Below are 26,445 nucleotides of genomic sequence, written 5' to 3' on the forward strand. Positions count from 1 at the left end.
CAACCTTCAGAAAATAACTTGAAGTCCGGATGGGAATTTTAAACTGAGGTTCTTATATTCAATTCAGATGCTTCAGATTAGTCAGTTGCAATTGTTAGATCTGCTTTATATACAAATTGGCAACAGATCACATTCAGATACTAAAGCAAAAACACCACAGAGTGATGCAGCATGGTACCATGGCTTTAATTACTCACACAATAAGTTCCCAAACACCACTGATGTGCAATGAAATGGAGAGAAGAATGTGATGGGAGATTCAATTGTTAGGGAAACATCTAGATGTTCCTGTGAATGTAGATATGACTGCAGGATAGTATGTCACTTCCATAGCGTTAAGGTTGAGGATAACACGAAGCAGCTGCAGAACATTTATTTTGGAGTGGGGGCAGCAGTGAGCATACATAGGTTGAGGTTTACAATGGTGTGGCAATAACATGAGTAGGAAGGCCACTATAGGTCCTGAATGCAGAGTGCAGGCAGTTAAGAAAGAAATAGAAAAGCAGAACCTCTCAGACCTTAAGCTCAGCATTAATCCCAGTACAAGAATTAGTGTGGTGCTGGAAAAGCACAGCAGGTCAGGCAGCATCCGAGGTGCAGGAAAATCGATGTTTCGGGCAGGAACCCTTCATCAGGAATCATTAATCGCAGTCCTACGTGCCAGTGAGCATAGAAATAAGATGAATGAGCGAATGAACATACAGCTGGTTAAGGAGAAAGTGATTTACATTTCCAAATCAATGGAACGGATTCTGGGATAGGTGGGAACTGAACCAAGACAGGTGACACATTAGCAAGACCAGGATTAATATCATTGCAGACGGATTTAGTGGTGCTACTGGGAAGATTTTAAATTAGGTTTTCATCCTCCTGACAAGCTGAGAGGGAATTCAGAATAGAGGAAAATGAATCTGGTGTTCTGCTGAAGAGTCACTTAATGTTAATTCTGCTATCTCCCCACAGATGGGTGGCACAGTGGCTCAGTGGTTAGCACTGCTGCCTCACAGCACCAGGATCCCAGGTTCGATTCCAGCCTGAAGGCGACTGCTGTGTGGAGTTTGCAACATTCTCCCTGTGTCTGTGTGGGTTTCCTCTGGGTGCTCCGGTTTCCTCCCACAGTCCAAAGATGTGCAGGTTAGGTGAATTGGCCATGCTAAATTACCCATAGTGTTAGGTGCATTAGTCAGAGGGAAATGGGTCTGGGTGGGTTACTCTTCAGAGGGTCGGTGTGGACTGGTTGGGCCAAAGGGTCTGTTTCCACATGTAGGGAATCTAATCTAATAAAGATGCTGCTAGACCTGTTGAGCTTTGCCAGCAATTTCAGTTTTCTTTCCAGATCTACAGTACAAGTAGTTGTTTGGCTTATTAAAGCAAACTTGACAATGGGAGGTAGAAATGAATAAAAGTGGAAGGCAGCAAAACAAATGCAAACATCAGATCGGCTAAAAAACAGAATAATGCTAAAAAGGTAGCATAAAAGTTTAATATTAAAGTATAAAATGCATGCAGTGTTCAGATAGAGAGGTGAAATAACAGCAAAACTGGAAATAAATGGAGAGGATTTAGTTGCTATTGTGGAGGCATGACTGAAGGGTGATCATGATGGAGATCTAAATATTTAAGGATACTCATTATTTAGGAAGAAGATGAGGTAGTGATTTTAATAAAGGATGGAATCGATGCATTAGTAAGATAGGAATGTCAAAAAAAAAGTAGCATCTAATTGGATGGAGTAGAGACAGAGAATGGGACAACAAACAGTATGGAGTTGTTTGTATGGCAAGCAGAAAGGTAACGTAGGGCATGGTATGAATTAGAACAAGGAAAAGACAGTAATTGTGGATGACTTTGGGAAAATCTAATGAACGCCAATGCTGAGGAAGACCAATTTCTGGTACGTGTGTGAGATGGTTTTCCAGAGCAGTGTGTTAGGGAATAGATTAGTTTAGATCTAGTATTAGGCAAGGAGAAGGGGCGACTTAATAAAATAATATTTAGAGAAGAGCAACTATAAAATGAAAAAAAACATGCACTTGAAAATGATATTGTTTCAACCAAAGCCTGGGTCTTTAATATAAACAATGGAAACTATGAAGAATCAGTTGGTGGATTGGGAAAATACATTCAAACATTTGATGGCAGATGGACAGTGGCTAGCACTTAGAAATAATAGATGGTTTACAATAAATAATTGTGATATAATATAAAAGGCTGAAAAACACAACAAGGAAAGTAAGTCATTCACTGATATCAAAGGAAATTAAGCACGGTATTGAATCAAATAAGGAGGTTCATAAAATTGCCAAGAAATGTAAAAAGCATGAGGACTTTAGAATTCAGTAAAGGAAGATGAAGAAGCTAACAAAGAGAATAGGATATAAATGAACTGGAGTACTGTTGAAATAGGATACATTTTATTGAAACTTTTTACCTTGTGTCCATCACAATATTTCACAAGGAAAACTAATATTTTCACTGCATGGGAGCAGGGTGCTGGTAGATTAGCAAGTTGATATTGGTAGGGATGTTGCCAAGAAGAATAAACTCATTAATGCTGATTAACAGTTAACTGCCAGAGACAACTCAAGATGATGCTCTGCCTGTGCCACTGGACTAGTAAACCAGAGAGAAAGGCTGATGCCCAGCGGACATGGGTTTGCATTCCATCATGGCAGACAATGAAAATCTGGAATTAAAAGCTAGTTTAATGGTAACCACTGTCGATTGTCGTAAAAACATATTTTGTTCATTAATTATCTTTAGGGAAAGAATACTGTCATCATTACCTGGTCTGATCTACATCTGATTCCAGACCCACAAAAACATGGCCAACAGTTAACTGCCCTCTGAAATGGCAGTGGCAAACCAGTGACAATTAAGGATGGGCAATAAATGTTGGTCCAGCCAGTGACGCCCACATCCCATGAATGAATTAAAAAAGAACACAAATGAGATAATGAGGTATACAAAATGCAGCGGCAATCTGATGCCAGGAAAAAACAGCTGTACATCTCAAAGACTAGTAGATTGTATCAAACATTGTATGCCTCTACTGTTTGCAATAAGCAAGCTTAAAAAGGTGCTATGACGCAATGTCCAATATTTGTCAAAATTCTGCAACTGGACAACATTTGCTTGATAATCCTGAGTGTGTTAAGATTTCACTGACAACTAATTTAGGATTATCAGTTGGGCTTGTATTAATGATGCACTGGCAGGTACATCTATCAATACAAAGGGCCCTTTGCAGGCAGGAAAAACATGTATGTGGGTTGTACCTGTTTCAAATTCAACAAAATAGGTGACAGCCACTCGTTGGTTCAATTCTCAAGGCAACGTCCTAATGGATACATTCTCCATGCCATCACTGTGACCAACTAGAGTCCACTAACCAACCAATCAGCAGTCTCCTCTAATGTAGTACAAATGTGGGTTTTCCCTTTGAATTGGTATTCTGGCATAATAACCAAATGAGTGCAAGATGAAAACCTTCAACAAAGTATGCCTTTTTTTAAGCAACACTGAAATTAGTTTCAGTTAGAGTCACAACATGGAAACAGACTCTTTGGTCCAATTCATCCATGCTGACCAGGTAACCTAAACTGAACTGGTCCCATTTGCCTATCTTTGGCAGATATCCTCTCAACCTTTCCTATTCATGTACCCATTCAAATGCCTTTTAAATGTTGTAACTGTACCCACCTCTATCACTTGCTCTAACAATTCATTCCATACATGTACTACCCTCTGTGTGAAAATAATTCATCTTTTCCCCCTCATCTTAGTTGAAAACAGTATTGCAGCAATGAATGGGAATAAAAGTTCACAAATCTTCAAGACTCAATGATCAACATCTCAGTGTTCAAACAAGAGGCTATAATGATAGTGGATACATTGGTGACCCTCCCATCCTTAAAAATTCTAGAGATTCTGGAATGGTACTTACAGATTGGAAGATTGAAAATGTAACCCTGCTTCTTAAGAAAGCAGGGAGGGAGAATGAGAGGAACCACAGGCCTTTGAGCATGACATGAGTGATAGGGATAATAGGAGAATCTATTTTAAAGGATGCAATAACTGAACATTTTGAAAAATAATGATCGGACTAAGCAGAGTGAATATCAATTTATGAAGGGAAAATCATGAATGACAAACTTGTCAGTGTTTTTTCAATTTGTTACTAGTAGAGTTAGTAAGGGGAAGCAGTGGAGGGGTGTATTTGGACTTGGTAAGGTCCCATACAGAAAGTTAGAAGGTAATATACTGACATAGACTGAGGAATACTAAATGGAAAGTATCACAGAAATGTCATGGTGCAGAATGAGGCCACTTGGCCCATTTTGCCCGTATTAACTCTTTAAATGAGCCTTTTCCCCATACCATTTCAAACCCTTTTCGAAGCCTCAGTTGACTTACCTCTACCATATTTCCAGGCAGTCCTTTCCAGATCCAAACCATGGTGTTCTGTGAAGAATGTTTTTTCCCCACACATCAGATTTGCAAATCACTTTAAGGTTTCTTCCAAATCTCCTTTTCAATCCTTTGAGCAGGGTCAGTTACTTCCTACCTACTATATTAAAACCCCACATGATTTTGAAAACTTCTATCAGATGTCTTGCCCATCTGTGCTCCAAAGGGAATTGCCCCAACCTCTCCAATCTATCCTCATAATTGAAGCTTTTCAACCCTGGAAGCATTCTTGTACATCACTTTACTCTCTCCAATGCATTTATGCACTTCTTATAAATATAGTGCCCAAAACTGTAGACAATACTTCAGCTGAGGTCTAACAAGTGTATCATACACGGAAGTTATGCTGAACTCTGTGCTCCCAGTAGTAAAGTGCAGGATACAGTATGCTTCATTAACTGTTATCCACACACTCATTCTGCCACTTTGAACACTCAATGCAGATATAGACTCAGATGTCTCCACTCCACTGTTCTCTTTAGAATTCTCTCCCTCGTTTTATAACCCCTTCTATGCTGTTCCTACCAAAATACATCACCACACACTTCTATGCATTGAATTTCGTTTGGTACTTCTCCATCCCCCAACCAACTTATCTACAGCTTTCAAAATTCTACAGTTTCCTCAGTTTATGTAGATTGGAAGTTTTGTATCATTGACAAATTCTGAAATTGTCTCCTGCATACCAAGATCTGGAATACTAATATACACATCAACAAGGGTCCCAACATCAACTCCTGGGGAACCTCTCCACAAACCTTCCTCCAATATGAAAAATATCCATTGACCATGACTGCTTCCTATAACTCAGCCAAATTTTTGTTCACCTTGCCACTTTTCCTTTTTCACACAAATCTATTATGTGGCATTGTGTCAAACACTGGATGTACAACCCATTAAACATATTGCTCTCATTGACTTTGTTTCCTCTTCAGAAATCTCCCCCAAGTTAAATCTAATTTCCTCTTTAGACACCCATACTTATTCTGTTAAATCAACCCATGCTCTTCCAATCGAACTACTAATTCTATGTTAAATAACTGTTTCTGGAAGCTTCCCATCACTGAAGTTAATTGGTCTGATTGGTCTGTAATTGCTGGCTTATTCTACAACCATTTTTAAACAAGACCATGATGTTTGCAATCCTCCAGTCTCCTCAACTCCAGGGAAAATTGAAAAATTATGGTCTGTGCCCCTGTAATTTCCACTCTTGATTCCTTTGGATGCATCTTATCTGGTCCCAGTGCCATGTCAACTTTAAGAACCAATACTCAACCCAATACTTCTTTCTGATCAATTTTAAACCGCTGTAATGACAGAGTATCTTCAACTGTCACCAGGGCCTGGGGAACACCAACCACTTTGGTTCCTTTACTGCTCTATGCTTCCATTTTCCCTTTTTCGTTCCAAGTTAGCCTTACTCCTCCATTTAGCAATAAAAGAAAGAGAAAATTGACAGTATGAATAAACAGGTCATTCTTAGGTTGGCAGGCTGTAACTAATGGGGTACCATAAAGATAATTACTTCCATTCGAGCTATTTGCAACATACATCAATGGCTTGGATATGGGTACCATTTTTCCAAGTTTGTAGATGATGAAAAACAAGGTATGAATTGTTATGAGGATGAAACGAAGAAGCAAGAATATGTAAGATACAATGTAATGTGGATGTGTGTAGTTATTCACTTTAATGGGAGGAATGGGGGTGGAGCTGCTGAGTATTTCTTAAACAGTGAGAAATTGCAAAGTGTTGCTATTCAAAAGGACCTTACTGGATTTATTCCTGGGAGAAAGTGAGGACTGCAGATGCTGGAGATTAGAGTTGGAGAGTGTGGTGCTGGAAAAGCACAGCAGGTCAGGCAGCATCCAAGGAGCAGAAGAATCGATGTTTCAAGCATACTTCTAGTTTATTCCTAGTCATTTAAACCTAAGCCCTTCATTGTAAGAGGATTTAGTTTGAGGAGTAAAGATGTCTTGTTTCAATTATGTGTAATGGTATTCAAACTGAACCAGGAGTAATTGGTGCAGTTTGGGCCACTTTCATAGGAGGAAGTTATTTGCCATAGAAGAAGTACAGTGAACTAATTGCTAGGATAGCAGGATTGTCCTATGAAGAGAGCTTGAGGAGACAGGGTGGTATTCTCTAGACTTTTGAAGACTAAAGGTAATTAATTGAAACTTGGAAATGCTTAAAGTATTAGACATGGTAGATGCAGAAAGAATATTTCCCATGGCTGGGGAGGGGGTGGTCTGCAACCAGAGTCTCACAACAAGGGGCAAGTCACTTAGGACTAGAATAAGAAGGTATTTGGTCACTCAGAGGTTGGGGATCTTTGGAATGACCATCACAGAGAGATGTGTTAAATCATCCAAGGTAGAGATCAATAGAATTCTATATATTAATGACATCGAGGGTTACGGGGATAGCATTGGAAAATGCGCATTGAGGTAAATGAACCATGATCGTCAATGGTGAATGGCCTGCAGGACCATACTGACCATGGACAGCAGTTCCTGCCAAAATACAGAGTAACATCATCCATATCCAGAATAAGTGTCTTTATATTTGGATTGTGCTCTGAATACAACATTGTTTACAGATAGTCTTGGTCAGAAGGTTGACGTTATGTGCATTAAAGGAGTATAGTACAGATTTGCCTTAAGGATTAAATTACAAGGATGATTACATAAATTTGATTCTCATTCCCTTGACTTTGAGCAGTTCAGATGCAATCTAATTGAATTAATTAAAATAATAGTGATTTAATGTGTTGAATCAAGTTAATTCCTTTGATGAGTAAACTCAGAGCAAGGAGCACAGTTTTAAAGTTAGAAATGGTCCATTTACATTGAAAAAGCGTGATTTCAAACAAAGGCTGTGGGAAATCTGGAACTCTCCCTGAATTTTCAATATTGCAATTGATTAATGTGGCTTTAAAAAATGATCAAGTAGCAAAGGCAAGTAAATCTAGTTCAGCTAATAGTCTATTGAATAGTTTGATTTGCTGAATAACTATTCTAGGAAAGCAGTATTCAAAATCAGCAAAGTTTTGGATCAAGCAGGAATAGGCGAAGTATGAAATTAATACTTCGCATGTATCTTTACCAAGGGAAGTGGTGCTTCCCAGGTCATAGTGGAAGAAAAGGTTATGTAGTACTGACTTAGAGTCATAGAGATGTACAGCATGGAAACAGACCCTTTGGTCCAACCCATCCATGCCGAACCAGAGGACACAGCTTAAAAATACGGGGTAGACCATTTAGGACAGAGATGAGAAAAAACTTCTTCACCCAGAGAGAGGTGGCTGTGTGGAATGCTCTGCCCCAGAGGGCAGTGGAGGCCCAGTCTTTGGATTCATTTAAGAAAGAGTTGGATAGAGCTCTCAAGGATACTGGAATCAAGGGTTATGGAGATAAGGCAGGAACAGGATACTGATGAAGGATGATAAGCCATGATCATATTGAATGGTGGTGCAGGCTCAAAGGGCAGAATGGCCTCCTCCTGCACCTATTGTCTATTGACCAGATATCCCAACCCAATCTAGTCCCACCTGCCAGCACCCAAAATTGCTAAGGAGGTGCTATTGGACATGCTGACTATTTAAAGTTTATAAGACACCAGGACCATGTGAAATGGACTCAAGGATAGTGAAGAAATTGAAGGTAGAAACTCAGGCTCTGATCAGAATTTTCTGACCCTCCTTTGATGCAAGGGTAGTACCAGAGTACATGAGAATGATAATGTTAAAGCTTTGTTAAAAAAAAGGATGTAAAGATAAGTCCAACATCTACAGTTCAGTCAACCTTGGTAGTGGGGAAGCTTTTAGAGCAATGCTTTAATACAAAATCAGTAGTTACTGAGGCAAATGATGGTTAATTAAGCACTGATTCGTTAATGGCAATTCATGTTTCACTAAATTGTTCAAATTATTTTTTTGATGAGATAAGAGAGAAGATTGATTAGGGTAATTTACGTGGCGTATATAGACTTCCGATTGCATTATTCTTCAGTTAATGGTTACAAATTTGACTTTCTTTCATGCAAGCAAATTTCTGATGATTGGTACTTGGACTTGCTATAGAACTCTTACTTTGCATACAGTTATACAGTAATGAAAATATTTTCTTTTACTAAAATGTGTGAAGCAGATGAAACAATTCAGTGCTGTATTTTTCCAACATATCAAATACCATCTATTATAACTGGAAGGTAAGTGAAAGTAATGACATACAGTGAGATTCCATAATATTCATACTCTATGCATCTTGGATGTAACACAACAAAGATTCACTAGATTGGTTCCTGGGCTGAGAAGCTGAGTAAAGTGGGTCTGTTCTTCTCTGGAGTCTAGCGAATTAGATGTGACCTACATGAAATATACAAACTCCTGAAAGGGCTTGACAGAATTGACAGAGAAACTGTTTCTCTTGGCGAAGGAACCAACTCAGGGCAGTGATTCAGGAGAGGATGCTCATTATTTAGGACTGTGATAGAGTGAAATTTCTTCACTCAGTGGATCATAAACCTTTGAAATTATTTTCAACAGATGTGTTACATTACCATGATTGATCAAGAAATTATCTAGGTATCTGGCATCTCCATGATAGAGTTTGCATTGTTAGTTGGATCATGTGATCTTCTGTCTCACTGTCAACCACATATATATCAGCGTCAGACAACTACAAGTATTTTTTGTACATGATTTATCCACAATAAGCAAATATTTAACGTAACCCTTAAATTGATATTTCCAAAAAATACAATGAAGATTGAGCAGTACGACACAGGTAACACAAAAACCTAATAGGTATAGTGTTGCAAATATTTCTTTTTTGTACTACAGATCGAGTAATTGGAAAGCAGAGTATTATCCCATGAAATTCAAAATGCATGACATTAATGACATCAGGCAGGACATAAGCAACCATGTAGAAACTGTAAAAAAATGCTGTGTTAAAGAAGTTACAAATAAAAATAAAGCCATGAAATAATCATTTCCATGGAAACAAAAACAAATGGAAATTCTTACCTTTTCAACAGAACTGTTCTCATCGTTCACCAAGGACACCTTCCTACTGTCATGTTTTGCTTTAATCAGTCTTTTTGAAGTTTGTTCTCTCAACAGTGTGGCATATCCTATGTGCTCATAGATGGGATTCGTTGTCATCTTTGAAATATACTCAGATGCTTTAGTTTCTATGTACAGTGTTATCAAACCATCAGTCACTAAATCATGAATCGACTCAAAACGCTTCTCACCAACAAAATGCTTTCCATCATAGAACAACCTGTAGTTTAAGGTCTGATATCCAAATCTACAAAGAAAACACCAAAAAGATAGTAGTTATAAGCATCTCAGCATCTAAATCAAATAAATCACAGGATAATTCAAGTAAAATATAGCTACAAATGAAAAATTGGGTGAACATGATACAAGAAATATGATCGGGAAACACAACACAATGAGTTTATTAAAAAACTCAAATGTTTTATTGAGAAAATTGGGGCGGGGGTGTTAAGTGGAAAGTGTTTTACCTTGCAAAAGCATATTTTAATAAACTGAAGTATAAAATCAAAATTAGATCAAATGGGGAAATACAAACCAAAGTTATCTATACTCGTTAATTAGGGGAGAAAGGACTGCAGATGCTGGAGACCAGAGCTGAAAATGTGTTGCTGGAAAAGCGCAGCAGGTCAGGCAGCATCCAATGATTTCCTGAAGAAGGGCTGATGCCCGAAACGTCGATTCTCCTGTTCCTTGGATGCTGCCTGACCTGCTGCGCTTTTCCAGCAACACATTTTCAGCTATACTCGTTAATTACCCATGACATGTATAAGTGTGTGTATAAATGGAGTCAACCCTCCTGGTTTAAGTTTAAAGAAAGTTTAGCAGTTAATGATCAATCACCAGAAAACTGGCAGGTCTACCTGGGCCACATCTCTACCAATCAGAGTCCAGTTGAAAACCAGTCAACATGCCCTTCTCATACAGAATAATTTAAAAAATGTTGATGCCCATTACATTGGTATTCTTGTGAATATACTGATGAGAACTTTACCAAAATGTGCCTTTTTGATGCAATCTTAAATTTTCTTCCCAGTAAAAAAAACTGAGTCTCACAAAAAACACCGCAACGAATCCAATCGGGCGTCTTGTCACAAGCAGGATTCAGATTCACATAGCTCCCTTCATTACTAAATTTTACCTTAAGAGTGCCCACAAACCTAAATTATAAATTTCATATTTGTAAAACAAGGTTCCAGTTTCTGGTCTCATTCCACAAGTACCAAGGCTGATACTCCAATGACATCCTGAGTGATTACTACACTGGTGGAGATGCTCTTTCAAATTAGATGTTAACATGAGGCCTGCTTGGGTAGATGTAAAAGACTGCGTGGCAGCATTTTTAAAAAAAGACTAGGAGATTTGTCCCCAATTTCTTGACCTAAACTGATCCCTCAACATCACAAAACCAAATTATTTAGTTATAATCATGTTGCTGTTGCAGTTTGGTGCATGCAAAATTGACTATTGTATTTTCTACATTGCAACAGTGACTACATTTAAGAAGTAATTTGTTGGCTGTGAAAAACTTTGAGATGTTCCGTGGCCATTAAAATTACAAAAGAAAGGAAATCTTCTGTTTTTGTTCTGAAATGTGGGGGATTCAGCTGGGGTAATGATATTGAACGTCAGCAGGTGAATATTAGGACTTTTGTTGGAGATGGTCATTGCCTGTATTTAAGTGGCACTAACTTTCTCACCACCTAAGTACACACAACAGATTACTTCATCACCTGGGAAATAATGAGCGCAGTGGAATAAACACTGACTTGATTTATTATTGTCACAGGTACGGAGATATTGTGAAAAGTATCTTATTGCGTGCTGACCAGGCAAAGCATACCTGATGTAAGTACCACCTGATGAAGGAGCAGCACTCTGAAAGCTAGTGCTTCCAAATAAACCTGTTCAACTATAGCCCGATGTTGCATGATTGTTAACTATGTCCACCCCAGCCCAACACTCCAAGTCATGGTTATGTAAGTACATCAGAGTAATAGAGCAGAACACAGAATTCAGTATTACAGCCATAGAGAAGATCCAAAGAAAGATCAACGCTAATATATGAGGGTCTGTTCATAATTTTGATTAACAGCAGGGAAGTTGTTCTTGAATCTGTTGGAACATGCATTCAAACTTTCATAACTCCTGTATGTTGAAAGAGGATGGAAGAGTATAACCAGGGTGGTAGGGGTCTTTGATTATGTTGGCTGCTTTCCCAAGGTAGTGAAAAGGGTAGACAGAGTAAATGGAAGGAAGGTTGGTTTTTGTGATGGACTGGACTGCATTCACAATTCTCTGTAATTTCTTGTGGTCTTGGGCAGAGCAGTCACCAATACCAAGCTGTAATGCGTCTGTGTAGGACGCTTTCTATGGTGCATCTATAAAAATTGTTAAGAGTCATTGTGGGCATGCCCAACTTCCTTCGCCCTCTGAGGAAATAAAGGCATTGATGTGCTTTCTTGACTGGAGCACCAATGGGGATGGACCAGGATAGATTGTGGTGATATTTACTCCTAGGAATTTGAAGCCATTGACCACTTCCACCTCAGCACCATTGATATAGACAGGAGCGTGTCCTCCACTCGACTTCCTGAAGTCCTTCATTTTGCTGACATTGAGGGAGAGACTGTTGTCTTTACACCATGCCACTAATGTCTCTATCACTTTCCTGTAGTGTTTTGTCATTTTTTTTGAGATCTAACCTGCTATGGTGGAGTCATTTGAAAATTTGTAAATGGAGTTAGAGCTGAATTTGGCCACACAGTTGAGAGTGCAGAAGGAGTATAGTAAGAGGCTGAGTACGCAGCGTTTCAGGCCACCGGTGTTGAGGATTATGGTGGAGGTGGTGTTTTTGCCTGTCCTTACTTATTGCAGTCTGTGGGTCAGGAAGTCGAGGATCCAGTTGCGGGGGCGGGAGGAGCAGAGTCCTAGGTCTTGAAGTTTGGAGATGTGTTTGGTTGGAATTATGGTGCTGGAGTCAATAAATAAGAGTTCTATATAGATGTCCTTGTTATCCAGGTGATCAAAGAATGAGCGTAGGTCAAGGAGATGGTATCTGCCGTGGACCTATTGCAACAGTAGGTGAATTGTGGTGGATCAAGACAATCTGGGAGAATGGAGTTGATGCGTGTCATCTCAAAGCATTTCATAATAATGGATGTCTGAGTCACTAGGTGACAGTTTTTAAGGCACATTGCCTGACAGTTTTATTTGGCACCAGGATGCTAGTGTCTTGTTGAAGCAAATGGAAACCTTACATCATAGCAAGGAGAGGTGAAAGATGTTTGCAAAAATTCCCACCAGATGGTTCATGCAGGATCTGAGCACATGGCTGGGGACTCCATCCATACCCGTCGCTTTCAGTGGGTTCACTCTCAAGACAACTGGTCTGACATCTGCACTGTCACTGTGGAGACAGGTACACCCAAGGCTGCTGGGATAGGTGACATCATTTCATTGACCTTCTGTTCAAATCTAGCAGAGAATGTATTGAACTCATTGGGGAGAGATGCATTGTTGGCAGCAATTCCACTCAACATTGCTTTGTAGCCCATTATATCATATAAGCCTTGCCACTGTCAATGTGTGTTCATATGATGACCCTGGGACTAGTTCAATCTGATGTTGTCCCATGGTGTCCCGGATGGCTGTGTGAAGATCGTATCTGGATTTCCTGCAGAGGTCAGGGTCACCAGACTTAAATACCTCTGACCTGGACTTTAGTAGGGACTGGGTATTCCGGTTCATCCATGGTTCCAGTTGGGGAATACTGGGATTTACTTCTTTGGCACAGAATCCTCTACACACTTTCTGATGAAGTCTGTGACGGTACTGGCATGGTCATTTGATTGGCACTGAGTCCTGAATACGGACCAGTCCACTGACTGGTTTCACAAAATGATTTCATAAACCATTGTGAGGAAGTCCTACAGTGATGCACTGCAGTTTAAATGATGGGCCTCAAAAACAGCAGCAAACTTCCTTGTAACAAGTATGCTTCCAGCCAGTGGTGAGTTTCCTTCACTTCCCACTGTCCTGAGTATTACCAGAATTCCTTGGCACTATGTCCAATGAGGTTCTGCTATAATATCAAGAACAGTCTTTCTAGCTTCACCACGAGAATTCAGGTCATGCAACATGTAGACCAAAATTCTAATGATTTTGCTGGAGCCCAAAACAAGCATAAGGTAGCTGGGTTATTGCTGAGAAGCTGGAAAATAGCAGTTCTTGGCAACTTCCTCGAACATTTTCTGATATTTACAGGCTTCAGAATAATGGAATAGACAATAGACAATAGGTGCAGGAGTAGGCCATTCTGCCCTTCGAGCCTGCACCACCATTCAATATGATCATGGCTGATCATCCTTAATCAGTATCCTGTTCCTGCCTTATCTCCATAACCCTTGATTCCACTATCCTTGAGAGCTCTATCCAACTCTTTCTTAAATGAATCCAGAGACTGGGCCTCCACTGCCCTCTGGGGCACAGCATTCCACACAGCCACCATGCTCTGCGTGAAGAAGTTTCTCCTCATCTCTGTCCTAAATGGTCTACCTCGTATCTTTAAGCTGTGTCCTCTGGTTCAGCACTCACCCATCAGCGGAAACATGTTTCCTGCCTCCAGAGTGTCCAATCCTTTAATAATCTTACATGTCTCAATCAGATCCCCTCTCAGTCTTCTAAACTCAAGGGTATACAAGCCCAGTCGCTCCAGTCTTTCAGCATAAGGTAGTCCCGCCATTCCAGGAATTGACCTCGTGAACCTACGCTGAACTCCCTCAATAGCCAGAGTGTCTTTCCTCAGGTTTGGAGACCAGAACTGCACACAATACTCCAGGTCTGATCTCACCAGGGCCCTGTACACCTGCAGAAGAACCTCTTTGCTTCTATACTCAATCCCTCTTGTTATGAAGGCCAGCATGCTATTAGCCTTCTTCACCACCTGCTGAACCTGCATGCTTACCTTCACTGACTGGTGTACAAGAACACCCAGATCTCTCTGTACTGCCCCTTTACCTAAATTGATTCCATTTAGGTAGTAATCTGCCTTCCTGTTCTTGCCACCAAAGTGGATAACCATACATTTATCCACATTAAACTGCATCTGCCATGCATCTGACCACTCACCTAACCTGTCCAGGTCACCCTGTAACCTCCTAACATCCTCCTCACATTTCAACCTGCCACCCAGCTTAGCATCAACAGCAAATTTGCTAATGTTATTACTAACACCATCTTCTATATCATTAATATATATTGTAAAAAGCTGCGGTCCCAGCACGGATCCCTGCGGTACCCCACTGGTCACTGCCTGCCATTCCGAAATGGAAACTCTTTGTTTCCTGTCAGCCAACCAACTTTCAATCCAAGTTAGTACTTTGCCCCCAATACCATGCGCCCTAATTTTGCTCACTAACCTCCTATGTGGGACTTTATCAAATGCTTTGAAAGTCCAGGTACACTACATCTACTGGATCTCCCTTGTCTATCTTGAGAGTTACATCCTCAAAAATAATTCTGACAAGGCACATTGCTTTTGCTACGTTGACCATTCAGCTGTTTCTTGACATGGATGCAACCAAGTTTATTTTACACTGCCATCTACAAGCACAGGGATTTCAGAAGGTTCAGAATATTCCAGAAGATTTGTAGAAGCCATTCTAAAGAACAGCCAACTCACAGAGGAAACCCAATAAGATCATTAGGCACATAATGACCTCAATGTTAAGCAGAAAGAGAGTGAAGGAGACACCCTCAACACACAGGAGAGGAAAGCCCTAGAAGAACTCAGGGGGGCAAAGACGTTGTAATCCTACCAGTGGACAAAGGGCACAGGACTGTCATACTGAACAGAGCACAATACATAGAGAAAGCGAACACACTACTTACATTTACCAACAGATGGCGACAGACCAAATACCACAACTGGAAAACTGCATCAGAGTTACCCTGAGAAATCTACACAAGACGAGAGAAATTAACAAGATGGATTTCCAAAAAAATGATGCCAAAGGGATCCAAAAAACCCTGCTTCAATGGACTCCCCAAGGTACACAATCCAGGGGCCCCCATTAGACCCATAGTTTCACTCCCAGGAACACCAACATGCAGACTAGCTAAAGAACTGCATCAAAGACTAAAACACCTAGTGGACAACTCAAACCACTCCATCCACTCTGCCAAAGAATTCCTGAATATCACCAAGGACACAAAAATAGATGAGCATGAGATTATGGTCTCTTTCAACCTGACAGCACTGTTCACCTCCATAGACATCACCTTAGCTAAGGACACACTTGCCTCATTACTCAAAGGACCAGGAAATCAGGCAACCTACAGCACCAAAACCATCAGCAAAGACAACACTTTCAAACTACTCTCTGTGCCTCATAACCCATTTCATTTTCAATGGCCAGGTACACAAACAAATCAATAGAACAACCACAGGATCACCGATATTAGGACTGATAGCAGAAGCTGTCAGGCAAAGATTAGAATGGACAGCACTGCCCACTATCCAGCCTAAACTGTGGATCTCCTATGTAGATGACACCTTTATGATTAGCAATGATCACATCTGGAAGAAACCCATCAAACTCAAACAACAGCCTTACCGGCATAAACTTCACCAAGGAAGAGAACAATAACTGACTCTCCTTCCTGGATGTACTGGTCAAACGCAAGGCCAATAGTGAGCTCCACACCAGCGTATACAGGAAAGCCAGCCACACAGACCAAGTACCGAAGTACAACAGCAACCATCCCACAAATGCAGCTACATCAGAACACTGTTCAAGTGAACCATAACTGCGCAAAGCAGAAGAACACCTACACAATGTCTTCCAAAACAACAAGCTACCAAAAACGTGTAGTTCGCCGGTACATACGTGACAGACCACAACAGGAAGTCACAACATGGCTGGCTACACTGCCATACATTAAGAACATATCAGAAATGACCACCAAACTACTCCAAACCCTAGGTATCATGGTAGCCCACAAACAAACTACCACACTATGATAGCTAGAAACAGGTATAAAGGATCCCATACCCATAACCAACAGGACCAATGTTATATACAAAATACTATGTAAAGACTGTCAAAAGCACTACATAGAACAAACAGAAAGGAAATTAGTACCAGGGTACATGATCACCAACTAGCCACCATGAGACATGACTAGCTATCACTTGTATCCATACAAATGGACAATGAAGGACACCAATTCAACTGGGACAACACATCCATCCCAGGACAAGCCAAACAGAGTCATGCATGGGAATTCTTGGAAGCCTAGCACTCAACCTGGAAGTGCATTAACAAACATGTAGAGTTAGACCCAATATATCAACCGCTAAGAAACTGAACCAGCAACAAAACTGGAAATGACACCGTCAACCCCAGCAGACCCAGACACATAAATAGCCAGCGGGACAGAACACCAGCACTTCACCGGAGGCTCACTGATGATGTTACCTAGTATAGTGATGAAGGGTCTGCAAACAAACTTACCAGCTCAGCAAGCAAGTCAATAACCTCACTTCAGAAGGCAACTGAGGAAGATCAAAAATGTCGTACTTCTGCATGAAGTTGATTGCAAACACCTCAGTTTTATCTGGTTTCTGTCAAAATGGAAGAGGTTTTTTGTGAATTTTCCTCTCCTCATTAGATGCTCATGCATGACTGTGAAGTGAAAGACTGGACTTGTTCTATTAGCCGTGGAGATTACAGAGCTCTACCTACATCAAGCTGCACTTCTCTTTAATCGGCTGTAGTCCTATGTTACACCCTCACTAGGTTAGTCGTTCATAATCACAAATGTTTCATGCTGCTCCTAGCATGCTCTTTTTGTACCCTCACTGAACTAGAGTTAATAAGCTTGATGGTGACAGAGATGTGAGGAAAATGGTGGATCACATGGGTTCAGATTATAATTATGTATAATACTGCTACTATTAACAGCCCACGCTACCTCATGAGCTGCCAGTTTGGCACCGAATCTATTTCATTCGGCACACTAGTCCAATAATTCTCACTTTGAAGCCAGAACTGGACCCAAATGAGTTGGGTTGCTCATTCCTACCAACGCTTCCATGAACCAGTGAACCTACAGCAGGATGACATCTTGACGTTGGTTCTCTTATTATCTACCCAAAAACCAGCTCGACAGCTATGCGTTACAGGGCTCAAAGTCAGTAGTAGCATAGACCATTAGAAACACAGGGAGGTGATAAGAGTGGTATTGTCACTGGACTAGCAACCAAGAGATTCATATAAAACTCTGGAAACCTGAATTAGAAGCCATGGTTGAATTTGAATTCATTTTTCAAAATCTGGATTTAAAAGTCTAATGATGACCATGAAATCATTGTTGATAGCCTGAAAGAAAAACGTTTCTGATCTGGTTCACTAATGTGTCCTTAACAGAAGGAAATCTGCCACCCTTATCCAGTCGAGCCTACATGTGACTCCAGATCCACATGAATATGGTTGACTCCGCCCTCTGAAATGGCCAACCTGGCCACTCACGTGTCAAAGCGTGTGGCGCTGGAAAAGCACAGCAGGTCAGCAGCATCTGAAAAGCAGAAGAGTCGACATTGCAGGCATAAGCCCTTCATCAGGAATGAGTAGTCCTTTCTTCAAGGTGGAATAAGACGACAAATACAGTTCAGACCACACAGCATTGACCAAGGCACCAGAAACAACAGCAAACTCAGCCCTGCTATCCCTGCAAAGTCCTCCTTATCAACATTCGCAGCCAGTGCCAAATTTGGACAGCTGTCTCACCGACCTTCCAACCAACAGCCCGATACAGTCACACTCACAGAAGTGTATCTTACACACAAGACACTGTCATTACTATCCCTGGACATATCCATAAAAAATGGTGACAACTCAGTGGTAGTCCCATGCAAAACAATGGAGGATAGCCTCAATGTGAAGGCAAGACTTGGTCTCCACAAGGACTGTGTGGAGCAGACAGGACAGAGGTTGCTTTGCTGATATTTCATCTGGTGGCTTGAGACTTCATGGGGTCCTGAATCAATGTTGGTCGCTCCCAAAGAACCCCCTCTTTTGAATATTTGGAATATGTCTAGCAATTTAAGGTCATCCATGTGCCACGGTGGGGCATCCGCTTCAGCAGAATTGAATTCAAATGCAATCTGAAACCTCATGCCCTAGCAACCCCACTCCACCAAGTCATCAAACTAGGGGATCACTGTTCGATGAACAGCACAGGACATGCATGGAGCTGTAACCAATTCAATTTACTCCATGCAATGTTAAGAAACAGTTGAAGACATTGGATACTGCAAAAGCTGTGGACCCTGATAATTTTACTGAAGACGTGCGCTCCAAAAATTGCAAAACCTCCAGATAAGGGTGTTCCAGTATGGCTACAACACTGGCATCTACCCAACGACGTGTAAACTGTCCAGATATGTCCGATAGAAGAGCAGGACAAACCTTAAACCAGCCAATTACCACCCTGTCAGTCTACTCTCAGCCATCAGTGAAGTGATGGAAGGGGTCATAAACAGTGTTTTCAAGCAGCACTTGCTTAGCAATAATCTGATCACTGATGTTCAGTTTGGATTCCCTCAGGGCCACTCAGCTCCAGACCGCACTCCAGCTTTGATGCAAAAATGCAGAAAAGAATCAAATTCCAGAGGTGAGGCGAGACCTTCTGCTGTTGATATCATGATCATATTTTTAGATTAGATTAGATTAGATTAGATTAGATTATTTACAGTGTGGAAACAGGCCCTTCGGCCCAACAAGTCCACACCGCCCCGCCGAAGCGCAACCCACCCATATCCCTACCTTTACCCCTTACCTAACACTATTTGATCAGGGCAAGGATACAAGGAGCCCTTGTAAAACTGGACTTAACATGAATTGGGGAAAATCTCCCTGCTGGCACAAAGTAATAAGATTGTCAACACTGGAGGTCAGTCATCTCAGCAATAAGGTAAAAACAATGACTGCAGATGCTGAAAACCAAATACTGGATTAGTGGTGCTGGAAGAGCACAGCAGTTCAGGCAGCATCCAACGAGCAGCGAAATCAACGTTTCGGGCAAAAGCCCTTCATCAGGAATAAAGGCAGTGAGCCTGAAGCATGGAGAGATAAGTGAGAGGAGGGTGGGGGTGGGGAGAGAGTAGCATAGAGTACAATGGGTGAGTGGGGGAGGAGATGAAGGTGATAGGTCAAGGAGGAGAGGGTAGAGTAGATAGGTGGAAAAGGAGATAGGCAGGTAGGACAAGTCAAGGAGACAGTAACTGAGCTGGAAGTTTGAAACTAGGATGAGGTGGGGGAAGGGGAAATGAGGAAACTGTTGAAGTCCACATTGATGCCCTGGGGTTGAAGTGTTCCGAGGCGGAAGATGAGGCGTTCTTCCTCCAGGCATCTGGTGGTGAGGGAGCGGTGGTGAAGGAGGCCCAGGACCTCCATGTCCTCGGCAGAGTGGGAGGGGGAGTTGAAATGTTGGGCCACGGGGCAGTTTGGTTGATTGGTGCGGGTGTCCTCGGCAGAGTGGGAGGGCCATCTCAGCAATAGCTCATCACTGCAGAAGTTCCTCAGGGAGGTGTCCAATCCTCAACCATTTTCAGCTGCTTTGGAAGGTCAGAAGTGGGATGTTCATTGGTAATTGCATAATTTTCAGTATCATGTGTGATTCCTCAAATATGGAATCCAAAATGTCCAAATTCAGCAAGATTGGATTGATAAGTAAAATTCATGCTACTCTAGTGCCAGACACTGATCGTCTCCGACAAGAGAGATTCTAATCGCTATCACTTGATAATCAATGACATTAGCATCACTGAATCGCTTGCTACCAACATCCTGGGGGGCGGGGGGGGTTACTATTCACTCGAACCTGAACTAGACTAGTCACATCAATATCACAGCTGTAAAAGCAGGTGAGAGGCTAGGAATTCTGCAGGAGTAACTCATCTCCTGCCTGAACAAGACAAATCAGCAGGGTGATGGAATACTCCCCACTTGTCTGGATGAGAACATTTCCCTCCAGTGTGTATAATTTACAAGATTTGCTGCAGCCAGTGAAGCCTACGTTCCCAAATTAATAAAAATGGATGAACATTAAAGGTTCCTATCCAGAGTATACTCTATGCTCTCAACATTTCTCACTATTGTTTCAGTAATTGAAAGAAGGGAAAACATGATAATAAAGAAAAGGCTATAAATTACTTGCTGATGTTTGGCCTGAAGTCATGAGAATCTTGTGTCTATGTTCAAGGACTTTCAGGGCCAATCCTACAGCCACCCAGATTATCAGTCGAGGCCCTGGAATTACCAGTCCAATAACATTATCATTAAACTATGTTATCTGAAGGCAGATTAGAACTAGCAGGTGTGAGATAAGGATAATGGAACAGTATATTGATCATAAAAGCTTGCTGCTAAAGGATAATAAAATAATTCTAGGATCATGTTCCCAACAGAAAAGCTAGTTAAAATTGAAAACCTAAAGTAGAAATGGGACGTAAGGAAAATTAATGAGGCAGCAACATTAACGCTATGAACTTGCATTTATAAACACCAAACAATGTATTAGTATACCAATTGCACTGAAGCAGTGCATACTGTGTCAAGGTTTCTTCATAACTGACTGGTTTCAGTACCTTTCAATAAAACTGTTAATTTCAGTCCAGAGTTTTTTTTTAAACTGATGATTTCTGGACAGATATAAAAACAATTTAAAAGGCTACTATATAGTGCTGGCCTTTATTTCAACAGGACATAGTTCAAAGGGATGAATGTTATTCGATAGCTGTGATGAATTTGGTCAGACCCTCACGTAGATCTTTGCATTCAGTTCAGGTACTGTTCTTCAGGAAAGATACAGGAAGGTCTTTCAGAGGTGTAACATGGATTCACCTGAGTGATACCTTGGGTAAAAGGCTTAAATGCTGAGGACAGGTGGTTACAAAGGGTCAGCTTCAATTTCCTTGAATATTGCAGATAAAGGAGTGATTTAAATGAGATTGAGACAGAGATATACAGCATGGAAACAGACCCTTCGGTTCAACCAGTCCATGCCGACCAGATATCCCAACCCAATCTAGTCCCACCTGCCAGCACCCAGCCCATATCCCTCCAAACCCTTCCTATTCATACACACATCCAAATGCCTCTTAAATGTTGCAATTGTACCACCCTCCACCACATCCTCTGGCAGCTCATTCCATACACGCACCACCCCCTGCGTGAAAAAGTTGCCCCTTAGGTCTCTTTTATATCTTTCCCCTCTCACCCTAAACCTATGCCCTCTAGTTCTGGACTCCCCCACCCCAGGGAAAAGACTTTGCCTATTTATCCTATCCATGCTCCTCATAATTTTGTAAACCTCTATAAGGTCTCCCTTCAGCCTCCGACGCTCTAGGGAAAACAGCCCCAGCCTGTTCAGCCTCTCCCTGTAGCTCAAATCCTCCAACCCTGGCAACATCCTTGTAAATCTTTTCTGAACCCTTTCAAGTTTCGCAACATCTTTCCGATAGGAAGGAGACCAGAATTGCACGCAATATTCCAACAGTGACCTAACTAATGTCCTGTACAGCCGAAACATGACCTCCCAACACCTGTACTCAATACTCTGACCAATAAAGGAAAGCATACCAAACGCCTTCTTCACTATCCTATCTACAAGCGATTCCACTTCCAAGGAGCTATGAACCTGCACTCCAAGGTCTCTTTGTTCAGAAACACTCCCTTGGACCTTACCATTAAGTGTATAAGTCCTGCTAAGATTTGCTTTCCCAAAATGCAGCACCTCGCATTTATCTGAATTAAACTCCATCTGCCACTTCTCAGCCCATTGCCCCATCTGGTCCAGATCCTGTTGTAATCTGAGTTAACCCTCTTCGCTGTCCACTACACCTCCAATTTTGGTGTCATGTGCAAACTTACTAACTGTATCTCTTATGCTCGCATCCAAATCATTTATGTAAATTACAAAAAGTAGAGGGCCCAATACCGATCCTTGTGGCACTCCACTGGTCACAGACCTCCAGTCTGAAAAACAACCTTCCACCACCAGCCTCTGTCTTCTACCTTTGAGCCAGTTCTGTATCCAACTGGCTACTTCTCCCTGTATTCCATGAGATCTAACCTTGCTAATCAGTCTCCCATGGGGAACCTTGTTGAACACCTTACTGAAGTCCATATAGATCACATCTATTGCTCTGCCCTCATCAATCCTCTTTGTTACTTCACCAAAAAACTCAATCAAGTTTGTGAGACATGATTTCCCACGCACAAAGCCATGTTGACTATCCCGAATTAGTCCTTGCCTTTCCAAATGCATGTACATCCTGTCCCTCAGGATTCCTTCCAACAACTTACCCACCACCGAGGTCAGGCTCAATGGTCTATAATTCCCTGGCTTGTCATTACTACCCTTCTTAAACAGTGGCACCACATTTGCCAACCTCCAGTCTTCCGGCACCTCACCTGTGACTATCGATGATACAAATATCTCAGCAAGAGGCCTAGCAATCACTTCTCTAGCTTCCCACAGAGTTCTCGGATACACCTGATCAGGTCCTGGGGATTTATCCACCTTTAACCGTTTCAAGACATCCAGCACTTCCTCCTCTGTAATCTGGACATTTTGCAAGATGTCACCATCTATTTCCCTACAGTCTATATCTTCCACATCCTTTTCCACAGTAAATACTGATGCATAACTGAAGGATTTTATTGGTTAGACATATTGTTTCTGCATATGGAAGAGTCATTAAAACGGGGCATGGGCTTAAAGTTAAACCTCAGTTTTCAGAGATGTCAGTCATCACTTCATTACACAAACAGTACTCAAGTCTGATACTATTCCCCCAAAATCTTGTTACAGCTGGGCATTTGAAATTTTCAAGTTTAATGTTGATAAATTTTGCTAAGCATTTATACTAAGGGTTTTGGAACCATGCCAGGGTAAACAGAATTAAGATATCAGTCAGTCATAGTCTAATGGGGATGGGGATGGGGATTGGGGGGGTGCTGCTCTGCAAAGGGTCAGTGCTGTTGATAGCAGAATAGACTTAAGGAGCTGAATGGCTTACTATCTTTAAAATATATGGAGATTTGAAACGAACAGAAAGAATATTAGGAGAAAGTGAGGACTGCAGACGCTCGAGATCAGAGCTGAAAAATGTGTTGCTGGAAAAGCACAGCAGGTTACGCCCGAAACGTCGATTCTCCTGTTCCTTGGATGCTGCCTGACCTGCTGCGCGTTTCCAGCAACACTTTATCAGAATAGAATATTGTGCAAACTAGAAAATTAGAACATATATCTTAACACATATTAAGCCTATAGAAACCAACATATATCAAAACTCATTAAAAATTGAAGGTTTAACATTGCATTGTGTTACTGAGTAGGCACAAGTGAATTGATATATTCAGAGCACTAGGCACAGAAATACTTTTTAAAAAAGCAGCAAGCATTATCAATAAATTAAGAAAATAACCAGAAGCAGTGTACTAAGAGATTCATAGAGGAATTGACACACCAAAACAACATCTGTTGAAGCATTGAGTGCAAATCAACAGATTAATGGAGTAATGAACATGCTGAAAAATAATATGAGCAGCAGGTGCAAACAAACCAATAAATTACTGGAATGGCAAATACCAATAAATAATTCACCAAACATTCCAAAAAATAAGTTAAAATCAGATATTTTAGTGACTAAGAGCAAAAATAGCAATTTTTGAGCAAATAGTTTTAATAAATTGATTAGATCAGAAACAAATTTTAAGATAGCGGCAGGAAAACAAGGTGGATTGTGGTGACAGGAATTTTCAATGGTCAAGATGAAATTAAAACACTGAGTTCTGAGGAAATGGTAGTGTAGTGGTAATGTCAGTGGACTAGTAACCCAGGGACACAGACAGGGCACAGGCTCAAATTCCTCCACAGTAGACAGTGGAATTGAAATCCAATTTATAAAAGTGGCATCTAGCTTTAGTAAAGATGCATTATGAATCTATCTAGTTCTCCAGTGTTCTTCAAGGAAGGAAATCTGCCATTCATATCTTGTCTGGCCTACGTCTGACTCCAGATCCACAGTAATGTGCTGGAGTCTTCAATGGCCACGCAATGGACTCGGACCAAGCAAAAGTAGGGTTAAGCAAAAAAAATGCTGACTTTGTCCAGCAATTTTCCTATCTCATTAAAAAGGAAAAAAAAGTAAATATTTTACATCAAGACGGTCATTTTGTAAATATGAATTGTATCCTGATGTGATATATAGACATATACATATGTAACATAGAGCTGCATGTCCATTTTTAATGCACTGAAGCCAAATTTTAATGTGGACATTCAACAATATGTTAAGGTCTACATTTTGCTATTTTGGGGGAAATCTAATTTTCATAAATCTTGTGAATCCTGTGAAAACTTCCTTTGGTCTTTTTGCAGGTCAGGAGAATCAAGTGTACCTGCCTATCTGAGGTTGGATTCCCAATTTATAGAGTGAATGAAGTAACATAGCTGGGTTCCACCAGGGCTGCCCAGCTCCTGACTTCATTATAGCATTTGTTCAAACATAGACAAAACAGCTGAATTCCTGGGTTGCAGTTAGAGTGACTGGTCTTGACATAAAGGTGTGTGTGTGTGTGTGTGTGTGTGTGTAGGTGCAGGTGTAGGGGTGTTTGTGTGTGTGTGTGTGTGTAGGTGTAGGGGTGTGTGTGTGTGTAGGTGCAGGTGTAGGGGTGTGTGTGTGTGTGTAGGTGCAGGTGTAGGGGTGTGTGTGTGTGTAGGTACAGGTGTAGGGGTGTGGGGGTGTAGGGGTGTGTAGGTGTAGTTGTAGGTGTAGGCTTAGGGGTGTGTGTGTAGGTGTAGACTAAGGGGTGTGTGTAGGTGTAGGTGTAGGGGTGTGTGCGTAGATGTAGGCTTGTAGGGGTGTGTGCATAGGCGTAGGGGTGTGTGTGTGGGTGTTAGGGGTGTGTGTGTGTAGGTGTAGGGTGTGTGTGTGGGCATTAGGAGTGTGTGTGTGTAGGGGTGTGTGTGTAGATGTAGGGGTGTGTTTATGTGTAGGTGTAGGGGTGTGTGTGTGTAGGTGTAGGTGTAGGGGTGTGTGTATAGGCGTAGGGGGTGTGTGCGTAGGTGTAGGGGTGCATGTGTGTAGGTGGAGGGGTGTGTGTAGGTGTAGGGGTGTGTTGGGGAGGTGTAGGGGTTTGTGTGTAGGTGTAGGGGTGTGTGTGTGTAGGGGTGTGTTTGTGTGTAGGTGTAGGGGTGTGTGTGTGTGTAAGTGTAGGGGTGTGTTTGTGTGTAGGTGGAGGGGGGTGCGCGTGCAGGTGGAGGGGGGTGCGCGTGCAGGTGGAGGGGGGTGCGCGTGCAGGTGGAGGGGGGTGCGCGTGCAGGTGGAGGGGGGTGCGCGTGCAGGTGGAGGGGGGTGCGCGTGCAGGTGGAGGGGGGTGCGCGTGCAGGTGGAGGGGGGTGCGCGTGCAGGTGGAGGGGGGTGCGCGTGCAGGTGGAGGGGGGTGCGCGTGCAGGTGGAGGGGGGTGCGCGTGCAGGTGGAGGGGGGTGCGCGTGCAGGTGGAGGGGGGTGCGCGTGCAGGTGGAGGGGGGTGCGCGTGCAGGTGGAGGGGGGTGCGCGTGCAGGTGGAGGGGGGTGCGCGTGCAGGTGGAGGGGTGTGCGCGTGCAGGTGGAGGGGTGTGCGCGTGCAGGTGGAGGGGTGTGCGCGTGCAGGTGGAGGGGTGTGTTGGGGAGGTTTTAGGGGTGTGTGCTTAGGAGTAGGGTGTGTGTGCTTAGGTGTAGGGGTGTGTGTGTGTAGATGTAGGGTGTGTGTGTGTAGGGGTGTGTGTGTGTAGGTGTAGGGTGTAGGGGTGTGTTTGTGTGTGTGTGTAGGGGTGTGTGTGTGTAGGTGTA

The 26,445-nt window shown here is 42.0% G+C and overlaps 1 protein-coding gene across 3 annotated transcripts in view; it reads right to left on the reverse strand.

Moving 5' to 3' along the window:
* chn2 (chimerin 2) overlaps positions 1-26,445 on the reverse strand; it is a 367,748-nt gene that overhangs the window by 100,192 nt on the left and 241,111 nt on the right. For 2 of the 3 annotated variants that reach the window (XM_072575033.1, XM_072575036.1), the window contains one exon: positions 9,503-9,788. In XM_072575033.1, the coding sequence (XP_072431134.1) occupies positions 9,503-9,788 (286 nt within the window). The remainder of the gene's footprint in view (positions 1-9,502; positions 9,789-26,445) is intronic. The other variant, XM_072575037.1, reaches the window with a different exon arrangement.

The sequence above is a fragment of the Chiloscyllium punctatum genome, chromosome 8, assembly GCF_047496795.1.
Source record: "Chiloscyllium punctatum isolate Juve2018m chromosome 8, sChiPun1.3, whole genome shotgun sequence".
Classification (NCBI taxonomy): Eukaryota; Metazoa; Chordata; class Chondrichthyes; order Orectolobiformes; family Hemiscylliidae; genus Chiloscyllium; species Chiloscyllium punctatum.